Source organism: Phoenix dactylifera, chromosome 2, assembly GCF_051530095.1.
Source record: "Phoenix dactylifera cultivar Ajwa chromosome 2, Ajwa_hap1_PhDact_Kaust_v1.1, whole genome shotgun sequence".
Taxonomy (NCBI): domain Eukaryota; kingdom Viridiplantae; phylum Streptophyta; class Magnoliopsida; order Arecales; family Arecaceae; genus Phoenix; species Phoenix dactylifera.
Window position 1 is genome coordinate 58,762,491 of NC_143191.1, and position 19,567 is coordinate 58,782,057.

At 41.0% G+C, this 19,567-nt stretch overlaps 1 protein-coding gene across 1 annotated transcript; it reads left to right on the plus strand.

The window, feature by feature from the left end:
- The first annotated feature begins 3,049 nt into the window (after positions 1-3,049).
- On the plus strand, positions 3,050-18,462 carry SIP1A (small and basic intrinsic protein 1A). Its single transcript, XM_008814031.6, has 3 exons — positions 3,050-3,504; positions 3,645-3,917; positions 18,022-18,462. The coding sequence occupies exons 1-3, from the start codon at positions 3,211-3,213 to the stop codon at positions 18,172-18,174; spliced, it is 720 nt and encodes a 239-aa protein (XP_008812253.1). The 5' UTR covers positions 3,050-3,210; the 3' UTR covers positions 18,175-18,462.
- Positions 18,463-19,567: the final 1,105 nt, after the last annotated feature.

The following is a 19,567-nucleotide window of genomic DNA, read 5'->3' on the forward strand; positions in this document are numbered from 1 at the left end:
AAATAAGCCTTCTAAATCTAATATAAAGAAGATTTCCACTGAAACGATTACCTAGAAGGACGCAAGAATCCCCAAGCCAAGAATTTCAAACGTCCAGGACAGACACAGACAGACGGATCCAGGAAAAGAAACAACAAATGTTCATTCGGATGAAGAGGACGAGGCTTCTTTTACCTTGCCGAAGAGAAGCGATTAACCCTCGAAAACAAAAGCTCCGTGGAGGGAAAGCGAGGAGAGGAGATGGGGAAGGAGCGTGCCGCTTCAGCTCAACGCGGAGATTGATGAATGGTGGTGGGTCAACGAAGGAACAACAGGAAAAAGGTGCGGTATAACCGCATTGGTCCAAGAGAAAAAAATGCTGACGGAATTCCCGTCCTTTAAAAATAAAAATCTGAGTTCCCCATTATGCTTTCTAAATGCCGAACGCCTGTCAATTTAATCTCGATATAATTACAGAAATATGAAATCTCTCCTTCTAATGCCTTCCTTAATTATGCTTCTCCTAATCATCAACACTAAATTTTAAACTTTATATTGAAAAAAAATACCTAATTAGAAAGCAATAAGGTAGTGGAAGAGGCTCCAATTCCACGATACCACTTACCAGATTTAGTTAGGCACATGTCCTCATCTCTCATCGTCTTTCTATACTTTGATCAACCAGATCTCTCTCCACAAATAATATAGCCAGTTCGCACATTCTTTCTAGATCAATCTCTATCTGTTGTCTTAATTATCTGATGAAATATGAAAAGATGAATAAAAATGATTCACTCTAGTTAGTTAGGGGCGGCCCAATACATCTAGGGGCCCAAGACAAATTCAGTAAATGAAGCCTCTTTTTTTAAATAATAATTTTTTTTAATAAATATAAAATGCCTAAAAAAATATTATGGAAATAAATTGCTGTCCAGTACACTATTCCAACAAAGATGCATGAATCTAATAAAGGTAGACAAAAAGTCTCTTCAGTTTAATATAATTTTTGAATGAAAATATTAAAAAAATACTTAAAAAAAAAAGCTCATGAAAATGTTTTTGGCAATACTGTTTACCCTGTGGAGCAAGAGCAGAATAGGAAAAAGGTCATCCCATGGCGCTTAGAATTTATCCAGAAAGGGACAGAAAGTAGGGTCATTATGGAAAATTCACTCTATCTAATTAATAAAAGTCCCTTCCCACCATCTCTCTTTCAAGTGGGTACCCAAGCAGCCACTGCAACATCACGGCACAGCAGCCATTCAACCCCCCCTCCCTCCTTCTCTTTCTCTACCCTCCTTTTTCTTTTGCTTAGGACCATCTCCCCCTTCAAGTGAGCACCGAAGGCACAGCAGCCATTCAACCCCCTCCCTCCTTTTCTCTCTCTACCACCCAAGAGGGGAGAAGAAACCGAGAGGAGAAAATTAAAAGAATCTCCACCCTCCAAGAAGTCCATCTCCAATCCCCCTATCTTTCTTCCTGATGGCCCAGCTGGATCAGGAGTAATGACTTGTGAGGGAAGGAAAACCAAGACCAAAACCAAAAAAGAGAAGGGATGAAAGATAAGAGTGGCTTCAGGCGTGTATCAGGCCAACCAAATCCCTCCTCTCTCTCTCTCTCTCTCTCTCTCTCTCTCTCTCTCTCCACCCAAAACAAAACTACTGTCCCCAACTTCCCCAGTTGCCCCTCTGCAGGCCAGGAAACCCTCCACCTCCCTTCCATCAAGTGGGAAGACCCGTAGCCAGCTTATGCTCCCGGAGGCATTCCATTGGCCCGAGGCCTTAGGCGACCGCCTCAGTCGCCTAGGGCTCAGGCCGGCCCTGTAGTTAGTATAGGATGTACAAAAAAAAAAGTTGGATGATATTTATATGATATTTTTACTAAACTATTTTTTGATAAAAAAATAAAAGTCTGGTTCTCACATTTTTTGTAAAAAAAATGAAACAAAATGTAATTTTGGTGGGCTAGGATGGATGAATGATTCCTCCTTTGTATTTATCCTTTCTAAGTTTTTTAAACCAAATGATGAATGGAGGTCATCCATACTTCCTCTCCTGACCCAAATCAAACATAAGGTAAGGGTCGGGAGTGTATCTTTTTTGCACAAATCCATCATTGGATCACACATTGTAGAGATCTCAAAATATTTCTAGCTCCGTCATTCATTATATTGCATAGCTCTTACCGCTATTAGTGGATGATCCAGAAGTAGATTAGAAAGGTAAATCTTTCTTTCTTTCTCGCGGAAAAGATATGCTTCCAACCCTCACAAATTTGTCTTTTTGTGTATTTGGCCACCAAATCAAATATTTTGTGCACAATACATGAGGTAGTAGGTGATTCACTCTCTTTTTATTTTTTTTTATAGAAATAAGGTAGGTGATTCACGAAGGCATTAATATCCATTAGTACTTGACCCCTATGCATAAAACCAGATGTACTTTGAACATTTAAACCAAGAGGAGAGAGAAAATATGATATCTATGTATACTGTTAATGCGAGAGAAAAGAGAAAAAAAGAGTAAAAAAAAAATGCCAAAAAAAATTCTCATCCAAATATTATTTTTAAAAAATTAATTTTAAAAAATATAATATTCAAAAAAATAATTTTGATATATTTGATTGGCTAAAAAAATGATATATTTTTTTAGAAAATCATATAAAATATCTATTATATTGATAAAGAAAAAAAATTTTATTCTTAAAAGTAATTTTAGAAAAAAAATTTAATTTCTAAATGTGAAAAAGTGCTTTTCCATATTCCTCATAATTTTTGTCATAAAACATAAAAAAATTATTCTTATGAACATACTATTTTTTTATTTTTTAAAAAATTCCAACCAAATAGAATATTTTTTATTTTTTTATTGGCCATATTTTTTTTTCTCTTATTTTTCCACAAATCAAACAAGCTGCAAAATAAAAAAAAAACGTGTTTGGAAGGAGTTCAAAGAATTCAAAAAATAAAATATTCAATTCTTATCCGGTTGACCTAAGAGGCACGTAAATAATAAGTTGTAAAATTTAAAACTTGAAAGACTAATTTACAATAAAATCGCGGGACTTGACCCTGTCACATTCGTCGGTTCGGGGAAAATTCAGATATTTTGTAGCAGTGGAGCGAGGCCGGCGTCTCCATCCACACCATCCGGTCCTCCCTTCCACCGAGTCTCAGGGGGAAGGGAAAGAGAAAGAGAGAGAGGGCGAGAGAAGGAAAGAAAGGCCGGGGCAATGGGCGCGATAAAGGCGGCCGTGGGCGATGCCGTGGTCACGTTTCTGTGGGTGTTCTGCGTCTCCAGTGTGGGTGCCCTGACCGCCATCATCGCGTCGGCCCTCCAGGTCCAGGGCGTCGCCTACTCCCTCGTCATCACCACCACCCTCATCTTCCTCCTCCTGCTCGTCTTCAATCCCATCTGCGACGCCATCGGCGGGGCCAGCTTTAACCCTACCGGGACGGCCGCCTTCTACGCCGCTGGTTTTGGGGGGGACAACCTTGTCTCCATGGCTCTCCGCTTCCCAGCCCAGGTCGGTCTCTCCGCCCTCCTTTGTTTTTCTCCTCTCGCTCGCTCCCTCTCTCTACCTTCCTCCCTCCTTTCTCCCCGTTCGTTTCTCCGTGGATCTGGCGAGATGGACCATCTGATTGATATGATGCTTCCTGGCAACAGGCGGCCGGGGCGGTGGGTGGTGCGTTGGCTATCGCGGAATTGATGCCTCCTCAGTACAAGCACAAGTTGGGCGGCCCTTCATTGAAAGTGGACTTACACACAGGGGCAGCTGCGGAAGGGGTCCTGACCTTTTGCATCACCTTCGCTGTCCTCTGGATAGTGATCAAGGGTCCCAGAAGCGCATTCGTGAAGACGTGGTTGCTTGCTGGGACGACTGTGGCACTCGTTCTTGCAGGTGCTGGTTATACAGGGCCATCCATGAACCCTGCCAATGTGAGCTGCTTCTTCCCTTATTCAGCATTTCTGCTGTCATCCTCCTCCTCCTCTTTTTCTCATCATTCTTAGGGGCTGAGCCGAGCCAAGTCGAATAGCTAGAGGCTCAAGCTTGACTCAATTAAGAATACTTGGGGTCGAAACTCGAGGTTGATTGAGTTTTACTATCAAAGCTCGAACTTAACTCAATTAAAAAAAAACAATATTCAAAGTCGACTTGACTTGACTCGAATATCAACCGAGCTCAAATTTGAGCCTTAGTCATAATTAAAAAAATGATTAAAAGTGAGAAGTTAGATTAGATTAATATATATATAATTATATTTTAGAATATTAAATTAGTAGTATATATTATAAATAAAATATAATATTATTAAAAATATATATACTCAATTAAGTTCGCGAGCTTTCGGTTCGGGTATTTTGCTACCCAAGCTAGACTCGAAAAATGCCGGAGCTACTCGAGCTCGATAATAGTCGAGTTGAATTGAGCTTGGACTTTAGTCGAGCTTGAGTAGCTCACGAGTTGCTCGGATCATTCACTCGTAATTATTATCATTTCAGATATTCACAAATTACTTTGGTGCTATTGTACTTACTATGTAGAACAATGTTTGCTGAATCGGTAATAAAAGTTGTATTAGTTAGCAATTGGTACGTACCATACCAATTTGTGGCCTACCGAAACTAGGAGGAGAGAGAGGAGAGAGAGAGGGGAGGAGAGAGAGAGGTGGAAGCCTCCAAACTCACCTGAGAGAAAGAGGCCGAGGCATCCAACGATAGCTTTGTGAGGGGATAGGCCGGAGGAGCAGGCAGGAAAGGGAGAGAGGGGAAGCAAGGGCTTCGAGATCTCTAGATTCGGTGACGGAGATTGAGAGAGAGTCTCATTTGGCCAGGACGACATTTTCATTGTACATTATTGTTGTCCACATAGATCGAGAGCTTCGAACAGGTTCGATGGAGACTAAGGGTTTCAAATAGGCTTGGTGGGAACCAAGATTTTCAAATAGGGTGACACAGACGGGGATGCGCAGGAGGTCGAACTTGGGGATGATGGCGGTAGCTTCTTCTTTTTTTTTTCCCCTTTATGGCGGCTATGCTATGCTTGGGTTTTTTTTTGCGGATGGGAGGAAGAAAATGATGGAAGATGACTAATTGGGGTTCAATTGGGTGTGGCCGAATGGGGATTGGGTGAGAGTGTGCTTGAGGGAATTGTGGACGGGATGGGATTGGATTGGATCCAATTTAGGATTGAGTTAGTGGTGTGATAAATTGGGTGGACTTGGCTAGGTTGAATGAGGTCCAATTGGGCTTGATGTGGTGTGATTAATTGAAGGTGGCGTGGCTAGTAGGGAAGAGTCCTAATGCGACTCAAACTCTTCCATTATATTGCGTACTGGCGTGGGAATGAAATATGGCATGAGAAAGGAATATAGCATGAGAAAAAGGAAAAAGTCCTTCCACAAGGACTCTCAAATAAGGATAGCGTGAGAAGGGTTGTGGCGTGAGGAAATGGAAAGAGTCCTTTCACAAGGACTCTCAAATAAGGATGGCGTGGGAAGGATTGTGGCGTGAAGAAAAGGAAAGAGTCTTTCTTTCACGAGGACTCTCAAATAAGGATGGCGTGAGAAGGGTTGTGGCGTGAGGAAGAATAGGATAACTCAAGAGGATGGATGGATGAGTCTTATCTCTACTCAAACTCTTTAAAGAGGTTGGGCGTGAGGATGGATGAAGAGTCCCACTTCACTCAAACTCTTTCCAAACTTGGCGTCTCCCCAAGAAAAAGAAGATGGAGCGTCACACTCCAAGGAGAAAGAGAAACACTCAATATTTTTTTCTAAACTCATTCAATCTTATTCTGAATTTTATTCTTCAACCTTCTTTTTATATAGAGTAAGAGGTTGGAAAAACTAAGCAACTTACAACTAGAATTTTTGAGGACTCCTTTAACAAGAACTCCTACTTAACATGGACTCTTTTAAATTAAATCAATCATTTGACTCAATTAATTAACAAATTACCTAAGACTCCCAATCAACTAGGACTCTTAACTGACACTAATTTTTGAAGGAGTCAATAAACAAATAAAAGAAGAAAAACGTGACTTTTGAGTAAGCTTGCACACACCCATGGAGAGCTTCACGCACGCCCCTAGTTCCATCACTCCTAAATTTAGAATTTGGATCAAGTCAACGAGTAAACAACTAAGACTCCAAATTAACTAGGACTCTCAAATCAACTAAGACTCCAAAATAACTAGGACTCTCAAATGGACTCAATGTAACTTGACTCACAGATTCACTGTAACTCGACTCATGGACTCAATGTAACTTGACTCATGGACTCTAAATAAACCAGAACTCTTCAATGCCACATGGACTTAGTGTAATTGGCGTTGGAACCCTTAGACCCAATGTGTTTTGGCGTTGGAACTCTTGGACCCAATGTGTTTTGGGCACGCCCAAGTAAGGACTCAATCTCCACGCACGCCTCCTTTTGTGCTCCTCTCCATTTCCGTCTGCATCAAGTGGTATCAGAGTGAATTTTCTGCATGAACTTGAGTACTCTACTACCATGAGTACGAGAAGTGGCCGTCCCTACAATACTGACCATCAACTTGAATACTCTACCATCATGAGTATAAGAAGCGGCCGTCCCTACAATGCCGATTGACATCAACTTGGGTACTCTACCATCGTGAATACGAGAAGCGGCCATTCTTACAATGACGATCGATAAGAAGAGAAGTTGGCTAAAATCGCCAATCAACTTGCTGCTGTAAAGGCACAAATACAAAAGCTTTGCCTTGTCAATCCATAAGTTGGGCGGCGCTCTTCAGAACGCAACACCAAGGGCGTTCCTTTCCTCGAGGCATTTTTTCTTTCACAATACCCAAAGTTTCTGCAAATAGGGTACATATTCGAAACGTGGAGCAGCAAGAGCCAACAAAAAGGTAAAGGGTCCTATGCTGCAAAAAGGAAGCCAATTCGATTGCTACAAGTGCGGCGGCCGAGGACATCTTGCGGTTGTTTGCCCCACAAAGACTAGCAACTTGCGTTGGTTTGCGAAAAAGACGAGATCGTGGAGACATTTGAAGTTTCTCGTAAATTTGCTGAGATTGAAGAAGAGGAGAAAGGCAACGAGGAAGAAGCCCCCGCGGTAGAACTCGAAGGATTCGATCTATCCGTTTGTGTTATTCGCAGGGTCTTTTTGGGTTGCAAGCAAGACGAGGACATGGAGAGAATTGGTTGCGCACCATCTTCCACATCCGTGTCGAACACAACAATAAGGCAATGAACCTCATCATTGACAATAGGAGCGGGACGAACATCGTTTCCAACGAATTGCTGAATAAGATAAAGCTAAAATTGAAGCCCTATCCCAAGCCATACCGAGCAAGTTGGATTGTTGATTTCAAGCCTGAAAATTTAGTAATCCAAAGGATGTTATCTATGAGGCGATTCGAGTAGATCAGCCATGAAGTTGAGGACATGTTTGCATCAATTGCTAAGGAAGTCGGTTCTAAAAATTCAGAGAAGATGCCATCTGATTTCAAGGAGGATAATCTGATTGTTCGGAGAAGCCGAGAGGAGCACAAGCAGCGCCTAGCCGTCCTGCGCATGGTGCTACGATGAGTGCCCGTGCGCAAGTCCGCAACCAAGCGCAGCAGTTGCAATTGCTGCGCAACGCAGTCTCTCGGAGTGCGCACCAAATCCGCGTCCCGTGCGCACCAGACCTGCGTCCGCGCCTCCTGTTGCGCTACCAAAATTGGAGCGTGCCGAACCAACAGCGGATCACCAGCACTCCATCAGCAGAGTCCACCCGAACCGGGACTCTCCTGGCGCGCACCGCTTGCACTCATGCGTGCACCAAATAGCGGATTTCAGCGCAACCGCATGTCCAGCACAGTGGCAGCAACCCAAGTTCACTTGGGCTAGGAATCTTCAAATTAGCCCCAACTCAACAGAGTCGAATTCTTTGTCAGCCGGGAGAAATTGATGTAGAAGCCCAAGAGGAGGCACGTGTGGAAATCGAGTCCTTGCGTGGGCGTGCCCAAAACACATTGGGTCCAAAAGTTCCAGTACCAAAACACATTGGGTCTAAGGGTTCTAACGCCAATTACATTGAGTCCATGTAGCGTTGAAGAGTCCTAGTTTATTTGGAGTCCATGAGTCGAGTTATGTTGAGTCTATGAGTTGAGTTACATTGAGTCCATGAGCCGAGTTACATTGAGTCCATTTGAGAGTCCTAGTTATTTTAGAGTCTTAATTGATTTGAGAGTCCTAGTTAATTTGGAGTCTTAGTTGTTTACTCGTTGATTTATTCTAAATTCTAAATTTAGGAGTGATGGAACTAGGGTCGTGCGTCAAGCTCTCCATGGGTGTGCACAAGCCTACTCAAAAGTCACGTTTTCCTTCTTTTATTTGTTTGTTGACTCTTTCAAGGGTTAGTGTCATTTAAGAGTCCTAGTCGATTAGGAGTCTTAGGTAATCTGTTAGTTGATTGAGTCAAATGATTGATTTGATTTAAAAGAGTCCATGTTAAGTAGGAGTCCTTGTTAAAGGAGTCCCCAAAAATTCTAGTTGTAAGTTGCTTAATTTTTTCAACCTCTTACATATAAAGGAAGGGTTGAAGAATAAAATTCAGAATAAGATTGAATGAATTTTTTCCACCCATCCTCTTTAGTTATTCTATTCTTCTTCATGCCATAGCCCTTCTCACGCCATCTTTATTTGGGAGTCCTTGTGAAAGGTCTCTTCCCTTTTTCTCATGCCACAATCCTTCTCATGCCATCCTTATTTGAGAGTCCTTGTGAAAGGACTCTTCCCTTTTCCTCACGCCATATTCCTTTCTCATGTCATATTTCATTCCCATGCCACATAATGGGAGAGTTTGAGTCCCATTAGGACTCTTCCCTGCTAGCCACGCCTCCTTCAATTAATCACACCACATCAAGCCCAATTCAACCTCATTTAACCTAGCCAAGTCCACCCAATTCATCACGCCACTAACTCAATCCTAAATTGGGTCCAATCCAATCCCATCCCGTCCACAATTCCCTCAAGCACACTCTCACCCAATCCCTATTCGGCCATACCCAATTGAACCCTAATTAGCCATCTTCCATAATTTTCGTTCTCCCATCCGTAAGGAAAAACCCTAGCATAGCATAGCCTCCATAGAGAAAAAGAAAAAAAAAAAAAGAAGCTACCGCCATCATCCCCAAGTTCGACCTCCTCCCCATCCCCGTCTGTTTCATAGGGCCTTTCATAACTCCTGTTTCGACCGGCTGAATCATGCCGATAATTGACTGGTCTGGTCTGGTACGCCGTGAACCAGCTAGTTTGGCACAATTCTGCTTACCTTGATTCAGAAGCTGTGGTATAGCTTTGTGGTAGTGGTAGGAAATCTGTCTATGTCTTCACTCAATTTAACAACTTGGCATGTTTCCTCTTCAAATCTCCAAGAAGGAGGTTTAGCATATTTAGATTTTTTTTTTTTGTTTTTTTTCACCTGTGCATGTGTGCAAGCTTGCAAGTATGCATGTGTAAGTGTTTGTTGTTGTGTGTGTGTGGGGGGAGGGGGTGCGGGAGGTTGGTAATCTCGTGTTAATAAATGCAATCGGCATATTGCCTCCTAACCTTCACATCTTGTGTTGGTCCTTATATAGGTGAATGTTAACTGATGACTCTTTAGCTAGTGAGGAGTTTTATCTGGAAACAAGGAGAAGGAAAAAAAAGAAATATTCGTATGATACAGGGCGAAGAATTAAAACTTTTAACCATCAGCTGAACATTCCAACATTTCATGCATGTCATTGAACTAATAGCGGCATTTGTTGATTTGTTTTTTCCTTCCCACTTTTTTGGGTTTCATGTTCAGCCTATGAAGCTAGGCTGTCTTTTGCAGATTATCCTGTGACATTTGGCACAAAACAAATCAGTGTATAGTACAATTTATATTATAATTTCACTCTCACTGATTGGTTTTAAGATACTCATGGCTTTGGATATACTTGTGTCTATAGCTCCCCAGCATCTATTAAAGCAAGGGTTTAAGGAAGAACTTGCAGTGTGATTATAACCAATAATGCACATATGGACAACAGCTAGCTTGTATTTTTGTTGATTTTATGTTTTTTCTAAAAATTGATACTAATGTTGGTGCATGGATTGCACGGAAAAAAATGGCATCTGATTATGAACTGGCTGTTTTGTCAGAAAAGTAGAATTTTCTTTTTTGGTCATTTGTAGTTTATCAAGGGCCTCTTAAAATATATATGGAGGATATCGGAAGTAGCGACAACTAGTAAATACCTTGGGGCAGAATTATCTTGTCTTTTTGATGGCATAACTTACAATGATGCATTTGTTGAGGACTAAGGAGCCAGCAACCATCAAAAGTCAGAATTTAATTCCTTTGAAATATTTATTGGTACTAATATCTAACACATGTTACCTTCGTTATTAGACACAATTAGTGATGAATGCTGTTAGTAAATTGTTTTTTTAATTATATGAGTGATTAGTTACTGGAAGTTATTATATAATGTAGCAAAACTTTTATATAATCTTCAGATGTTTTATGGATTTTAGTGTTGCTTTTTGGCCTCTAATTGAAATGAATAAAGTTTGGTTACTTAAGAACATGTCGTGTTAGGATTTGGCTGGACATAATATTTTCCAAGTCCAACCTATACATTCTAAAACTTGTTTACATGCTCTACTTGGGCCGAATTGTGGTCCAGAATTCACTTGTCCAAGCTTAGGCTGTTATATGCGAGACTCATTTCCATTCCAATGCCATTGTATACATAGTATGTCTCTGTGATGAGAATGCTACTATAATCTACTAAAAGAGTTAGGTGCGATAGTTTTCATTTTTTTTAATGGTTTACAGTTATTCAAATTATAACCTAGACCCACAATTCTTTAAGGGTTCGGTAGAAGTGATGTTGTTTCTCTAACACAAGATATGTAGGTTTGACATTATTTGTTTACAGGTAAAATCTTAGAATCTAGGAGCGAGAATGGAGTGTTGGTAAAAATATGGTCCAACATAGGTGGCAATGGGGGCTGATAGCATGCTAACCCAATATGAATTTGAATTTTCACGTTTGGATCTGCAAAATTAGCCAATAATCTACCACCTACTATATTATATCTGGATCCTAAATGTAAATCTGAATCCTTATCAAGTTGAGTTTGGATGTAAGTTGATTAAATACTGTACCATTACTCCATAGCCAAACCAGTCATATACATACATACATAGATACATACCAATACATATGTATACATACATGCATGCATGCACTATATTGCATAAACTTGCATTACAAGCATGTGTGATGTTTATTACACTAAAAACTATGAAATCAAAGTAAACTAGTATCCTGCACATGCTTTGTATGGAAGAAGAAAAGCCATAATTGGGAAATGTAGCTGTGTGGGACGCCGTGTCCCCATAATCTTTCAGGAAATGCATTCTTTCCTGCTTCCAGTGGAGTCATAATGCCTTTTGGACACCTTTAACATGCAAGACCCTGGAGTCAAACATGCACATGCTGGACTCGAACGCTTTCCCGTTATATTCAGTAGAGATTTGTAATTATCTTATTGTATGATCAGTTCATTTGGGTGTCAACTGTTAGAGTTGTTAAAATTTGTTTTTTTTGGTACAAGAGACTTGGGTTTGATCTGCCCTCAAACCAATAATTGGTTGGGCTTCTACCTTCCTTTTTCTCAACAAAATGATCAATTTATTTTCAAGAAAAACTAGAGGATAACTTATTTCAATAATAGAATAACAGAAAGATATTTAAAAAAAAAATAAAAAAGATATTGTTGCCAATGAAATATCCTCTCCCAGGGGCTTTAGCGATCCTAGGCATCTTGTTAAAGTTATATTAGAATATCCTAGGCATTTTGGTCATCCTCTCTTGTATTATATCATTGGATTTAAAGTCAAGCAACCATGTCAAAAGGAGAGGAGAAGTTTAAATAGCTTTTCAAAATAACTTCTCTTTTGTTTTGCAATTCAGCAAATAATTGAAATTGTAGTTAATGCAAGAGATATATTAACCTTGTTGGGAAAAGTAGATAGAGAAAGAAAGAGGGCCAATACTAAGAGTTCGTGTGAGAGGATTCAGGGGTTATAGTTCAAACATGGAGGAGGGAGAAATGGGATTGTTGGGATTGGAAGAGACACTCAACTTAGGTTGGGCCCAACCCAAAACCAACAACCCTAACCTGCTTGTTCGATTGGATTGGATTGAGTGACTATGAACTTTGGTTAGGTTTAGGCTCAAAAATTCCAACCTCACTCCAAGTTGGATTATGTTCAGGTTGAGCATAAACCCATCCCAAACCTTATTGCAACCCAACCTAAATCCCGTTGAGTTATAGAATTGTGTGTTACTTTTTATGCCATTCATCCATCTATCTTGGTTGAGGGTTAAAAGATATCCACACCTTTTCCTCTTTACTAAAATTCCAACCTAGCTAATATAAACTTGAGACAGTTTTCTCAAGCCTTTCCTCAATCTCAAAATCTTGATTCAACGTGACCTAACTTGACTAAACAGAACCAACCTGACGGCAATCTGACATAGCGTATTATAGTTTGGGTTGTTTAAATCCCAAGCAAAAGTTGAGCTGAATTGGGTTGGATATGAGAGTTTAGGAGGTTGCTTCGTTTTGGGGTTAGCTGTCAACCCGCCCCAACTTGTACCTAAGTTGCAGCCCTAGAGACGTGGTAAAAGAGGAAAAGTGGATGATCACATATGGCATATCACATGTTCAGAGCTAGACATTGACATGCTTGTGGTAATTGGGTATGCACCTTGTGAATCTCACTCACATCCTTTGTGCGGTCACCAATGAACTCCCATATCAGCATGCAAACCTGTATGCATATGTGGCAGCAGTTGGGCATATGAATGCATTTAAAGAATAACTAGATCAGATTTTCAATAGTTGCTAGATGTTATGATTATTCTCTTTCCTTTCTTAGTAGGAGGTATTATGGTATTTTGTAAGAGTGTGGAGAAGGCTGATCAGTTTAGGATTAGAAATTGATGGGCAGGAATCTACTTCTAATTTTTAAATAATATATTTGAGTATTCATATTAGAGGATCGTGGCTAAGTTACTGTTTCTGTCTTTATTGAGCTAAATACAAGAAATAAAAAATAATCTAGTTGGATTAACCAATCAACAGCAAGTTGGCTTGATTAAGGTAAATAAGTGAACTCAGATGTATTTTGGGAACGAAGTTGTTAGATACTCCAGAAATTCAAAACTCCATTTTTAATGTAACATTGATATATTTACTATCTATATTTCATCTACTCACATTAACTGAGACAAATCTCTCAACTCCCTTTCCCGTTTGGAGTTCCCTATGTTTCTTCATCCTTTCTTCAGAATGGAGGCAGAGGTGGTTTGATGAGCATCCTTGTGTTGGAGAGATGGAGAGGAGATTGTTAGCAGAATTAACACCCCCCCCCCCCCCCCCCCCCCACCAAAAAAAAAAAAAAAAAAAAAAACCACACCTCAAATGTTTAAACCCCCAACCAAGATAGGGTTCCAAAGAGCCCAACTAATGGCCATAATATTTTATGCGTGCATAGAGTGTAAATTGAGTTGGGGTCTAACATATGTAGTTTGGATTTGGCTATGGATATACACCTGTTGGCACCCTTGCCTGTAAGTGGTGTCATGATTCTTGTCTTGACTTGACAATGAACCCTTCTAGGTTATGTTTTGCAAGAAGCTCAAGCATGGCGTGTTCCAGAACAATTTGTTTCCAAATCTAACGTGAGAGATTAAATACATAATATCTGCCTGTGATGTAAAAAATTTGATGATCCTTCTAAGCACCTGGGGATTGTGAAGGATCCAAAATTTTGATGGAAAGTCAATTCATATTGAGTCATTGCTATATGGTGAAGCTCCAAGGTCTAAACTGCAATAAAGATTTTAATATGTGAATACTTTTGAAGGTATGAACCCACTCAAATAATTATTGAAAAGGATTATGAAAGAAAGGTAATTTAACAGGAAGAGTATCATAGAGGAAAGACACTGTGTTTAAGGCAAGGTGTACTGGATATGTACTAGCGAGACAACTTGCACTGATTGTGCTTGAAAATGTAAAAGTTTCATGAAGTGATCATTGTAGAGAATGCAGTGATTAGAGGGATTCATGAGATGCTAGAATACTCTGCATAGATCGGTATATAGCATGATGTTTAATTCAACAGATAGTAGCACTGATCTTTACTTCAGAATTGATAACTTCCTTTTATATAAGAAATTGCAGATAATGGCAAACTGATGTAGATTTTTAGCTGCTTATGAGTTGTAATCATCTAGGCAAGTATGGGTTGGTATGAGGGAATATAATTATATGGTGTTCTAAAGATGTATTAATTTTGCATGAATTGGCAAATAGTATTTGGTCATGTTAGAATGCATACTTCAGCTTTTTATATATGCATATTATGTGGGCAGCTGCTTTGAGCTCAAAGTTGAAAAAGCAAGCCAACTCCCTGTTTGGGCATGCTCACCTCATTGTGCAATTGTATCCATTTGTATATGGAAGAGTAATGAAAATATTAGTTAAATTACGAGTAGTCTTATAGTGCAAGAGTATTCTGCATATTAGTTTACGATATTTGGTCTTGTTTCTGAGTAGGCTCTATCAGCGCATCTTTACTTAAAAATCCGAGGTAAAGAAAAATGTTGCCAGCTTCTTCTGTTGAAATAAAAATGTCATTATGATTCCATTTAAGTTAGGGAGATAATAGCTATAACGAATGGCATGATAAAATGTCCTTGAGTTGCTTCTATAATTGGAACTGCTTGATGATGCTGACTGACCATTATTCAATTTATTGTTTCTATCATGCAAATGGACATGATGGTTGATGAGATAGATTAGAAGATTTTAATGATCGTGAAGCTATGGTGCTCTTGCTGCAAAATATTTCGGTAGCTTTGTGTAGCTTGAATACCATAGGTGAGATGGTGCATGTTTAATTGCATACTCCATTATTCTACGAAACAAGGAACGTATGATATATGTCCATCTAGAGATATTAGGCACCTTCTTTCTAGCATATGGTTTTTTCTGGGAATTCATCAAAAAGTAGTGTACATATATATTGTAGATTTTTTCCCAAAAACTTTGTTCATGGTCCTTCTGTGATCGGTCATAGGTGGGATCGATTCGGTGCTTTTGGAGGTTTATGTTATGGGACCTATTTGGTGCTGTTGGAAAATTGACAGGACATCTTGAGAAGAATGATAAAGAGGCGATTAGTTAGTTCTCTTAGTATGTGCAAAAAAGGAAATCAAAGATGAGGAGCAGGAAGTATGGTAGGAAATGGGCTTGGACTGGCTTGAGGGCCATTGGGCTAGGCCTTAGGCTAGGCCAAGACTGTTTGATTGGGCTCGGGCTTAAAAATAGGGTCTGAATAAATTTCAGATCGGGCTCAAGTCAATGTTTGGCCTAACCTTAAGCTTGAGATCAACAATAGGCCCAATTAGAGCCTGAAATAGGCTCATCTCTTCAATCTCTATACCCTATTTGCTCTCTCTCTTCTCCACTCTCGCTCTCCTTTCTCCTCTCTCCCTCTTGATCTCTCTTCCCTCTCTCCTCTCTCTGGCTCGATCTCTATCTCCCTCTCTGCTCTCTCCTCTCATTGCCGTCCAAGGTCTGCCCCTGCTCACCCTATCCCCTATCCTCTCTCTTTCGTTTCTCCACTCTCTCCTTTTCTTTGCCTCGATCTCCATCCCTCTTTGCTCTCTTCCACCTGATCTTTCTATCCCCTCTTTGCTCTCTCTATCTCTCTCCTCTCCCTTCTCTCTCCCTCCCGATCTCTCTCCCCCCCTTTTCCTCTCTCTCCCACCTGACCTATTTTTCTCTCCTCTCCACTCTCTCTTCTTTCTGCTCTCGCTCTTGATCTCTCTCTTAGTTCCTCTAGATCTCTCTGCCTCTTGATCTCCTTTGTCCTTCTCGATCACTCTCTGCTCTCTGTCCCAGTCTTTCTCTCTCTCCTCTCTCCCCCTTCCAATCTATCTCTCCTCTCTCCCTTCTCCCCTCTCCCCTCTCAAACTCTCTTCCCTCTCTCCCTCTCAATCTCTCTCATCTCTCTCTTCTCTCCCTATACTCTCTCTTCCCTTCTCTCTCTCTCTTCTTGTGCTGGAGCTCGGAGGACAAGCTTTGGCCTAGGTTTGGGCTGAGCTTGTGTTCGGGCTCGAGCCGGATATTTGAAAAAAAAAAATTTGAGCCTCGGCCAGCCTGAAGCCCAAAATTTTTTCAGGCTAGGCTTGGGCTGCATAGAAAACAAACTTGGCCATACTTGGGCTGCATAGAAAACCAAGATGGCTAGGCATGGGTTGCATAGAAAATCAACCTGGCAAGGCCTAATTCTAGCCGGAAGTAGCAAGTTGCTTGCCATCATGCATTTACTTAGTAGTCTTAGTGCAACATTTGGATGCTTTTAAGTTGCATTTGTGTGCTAGTGCTTTTACTTGCAACATTTGGATACTTGTATGTTATTTTGCAAAGCTTGACTCAAGTACATGTGGTTATCAACACAATTTCTAGGAATACCGCCATTTGGGTTTGAATCCTAGTCCTCTCTCAAGTAGGGCGGGCGGGGAAGGCATCATTGTAGGTTATTGGATATCATACCGATTATAATGCTTCAACCTTACACTAATCATCTATTTCTTGTCGATATTCAGGGTCATTATTTTCCATTTTCTCCTATCATGGTTGGGCTTCTCCAAATATTGATTATTCCCCCACTATAGCCCAGCACTTCGTAGGTTGTCCTCCGACTCTCTACCAAGGGCCAATGCCTTTTTATTTGGTCTTCATTGTATATTATGTAATCATCTTCGAAGTAGCTCATTGTCTCTTAGGCTTCAAAGCATCCTCTATGTTCTTATTAGAGTTCTATTCATAGCATCTACATCCTCTGCATGTACATGTCATGCAGTTCTCTTATCCTATACAAGCAAAGAAAGAGTTGCAAAGACTCTTTATTGTGCCACATTATACCAAGGAATGCGGAACCGATCTGAACAGGTAGGTTTCGCCCGTTCCGAGCTATACCAGTAGCTCACCGGTACGGTTCGGCCATTAAAAACGGCTCGCTGCCGGAGCTCGAGAAGAAGAGGAAGAGAGCGAGTGGGGAGAGGGTGAATGAGGGGTGGCAGATGGTAGCGGAGGGCCGGCGGAGGCCGAGGCCGAGGCCGAGGCGATTGTCGACTTCACTTAAAAATTTTAAATTAAAATTTTTTGGAATTTTTAAGTAAAGTTGGCAAGCGATTTGCCGACTTCACTTAAAAAATTTCAAATTTTTTAGCCGCAAGTCGCAGCATCCGTGGCCCTCCGCCGGCGTCTGCCGCTGCTCGTTTTCCCTCCCTCCTCCGCTCTCTCTTTTCTCTTCTCCGGCTCCGGCATTTTTTTTCTATCGGTTGGGTTCCGGTACAGTCCGTACCGACTCGTGCTGCCGAAAAACCGGTACGGTTTCCAGTACTGGTTCCTCCGACCTTGCATTATACCAATGAAACAAAACTTTTGCAGCTACAGAATGATTGGATGGCTTTTTGTAAATATTGGAAGCAACTTTCTTGGTGATGGTGAATAGGCACGTCATGTTTAGGTGGATTTCACAATGGCCATATAAACAAACTCACCAGATGCCATCTGTACGAGAGCATGCTTGTCAGAAGCCTATGGTGCACTGAATGACATATCTACTATGTACAGTTTATTGTGCTTTGCACTTCCTGGAGAAGCAATTTTATGGAAGATATATTATTAGCCCTTTATTTTTTTAACTTTTATTTTTTTTATTTTTCAGTTTCTGCAATTGTACTATTCTGGTATAAATCTAGAGGAGTTCAGTAGCTATTTGGGTTCTTTATAATAGCAATTCCATCATCATGCCTGCTGACTTTTGTGGGCCGTGGCAAGCATCATAATTGATACATCTTATGCGCACGTTACTTTCAATTTTTTATCCAGTGCTGTTATTTTTATTTTTGTTTTTCAAATTTGACAAAATCATTTTCTGTTAACAGGCATTTGGCTGGGCATATATCAACAATCGCCACGATACCTGGGAACAATTTTATGTCTACTGGATATGCCCTTTCCTTGGTGCCATTATGGCTGCTTGGGTTTTCAGGGTTCTCTTTCCGTCGCCACCAAAGGCCAAGGCTAAAAAAGCATGAGATAGGATAGATGAAGCAGGAAACAGTTATTTGTGATGCTCTGGAATGAATAAACCAGTTAGGCTGTCGTGACTGGAGCTGTTGCAGGTTTTCATTTTAGGTGAACTGTTTTTAGTTTATGTTTTTGCTGTAGTAATCTCAGTTATGGTACTTCAATCTCTCTGGTCATAGCTTTGTTTAGATGCGTCTTGAGTGCACGGTTAATCTAGGACCCAGCTGCGTGCTCTCGATGCGTGGAAATTTGTTACACATTGCACGGCTGCATAAATGCTCTCTTTTAACTTTTAACTCCATCTCCTCCCTTGTTTTAACTTTGGACGGGGGGGTTTTAGAACAGGCCTCAGCCTTAATTGAAACAAAGAAGGGGACTTTACAGTTGGTTCCTTGCTGTATGCCGTCCAAGGTGACAACTCCGGCACCTTTAAGACACGGTTAAGGCGTTTGGACTGCTTTACAATGCGTGTCAAAGTTTGATGTGGCATGCTGTGAGTGACCGTGCTCTAGACCCGTCCCATCCATTGGCTATGCGAACTCAAAAGAGGGTGGCTTTGGGACGCCAGCTTTGTCGGCTGACTGTTGGATCTGCTCAAAAATCGGGCGGCCTGCCCAGCTCGTCTGCGAACTCAAAAGAGGGTGGCTTTGGGACGCCAGCTTTGTCGGCTGACTGTTGGATCTGCTCAAAAATCGGGCGGCCTGCCCAGCTCGTCTGAGCTTGGAGATTCGAGATTGAAAAAATGTTCATGGGGCACTCGCATAAAAACGTCGGGCTACCCAAAAAGATTCAAAGTGAGATTGACTTACCTCTCGGAAAGGCCTACCCTACTCTTTGGAAGTACCTCATCAAAAAACCGCAGAAGCATCAACTCAAAACAAAAGTGTTGGCAGGAGGCAATGCAGCTTTTGGACGGTTCAGATCTGATTTTTCAGTTTGATGGGTTGGATTGGGTCAGAAATTTGAGCTCTTTTTTTAAGTGAGCTGGGTTTAGGTTTACATCAATTGAGCTCGTGCCTAATTATTTAAATTAATAATATATATATATATATATATATATAAAATATTTTTGTCATTTTTCAAATTTATATTCTTAATCTGATTCTTAAATTTCTAATCCTCCTCGCCGCGTCATCATCTTCCTCTCTCACTGCCATCGCATTGTCCGCTTCCTCTCGCTGCTTGTCTCGTTGTCCAGCTCTTCTTGCTGAGAGTGTGTCGTCTGCTCTCTCTGTCGCCGTTGCTGCATCGTCCACTCCTCTCAACGTCTGGAGTTATCGGGCTGGGTCGAATTTGGGCTTGATATGGGGCTAAGCCTGGCCCGAACTTGGCCCGGCCCGATAGGCAGCTCTTCTGACTGCAGGGCAGTTCGTTACCCAGCATATGCATTCTATGCTTTAG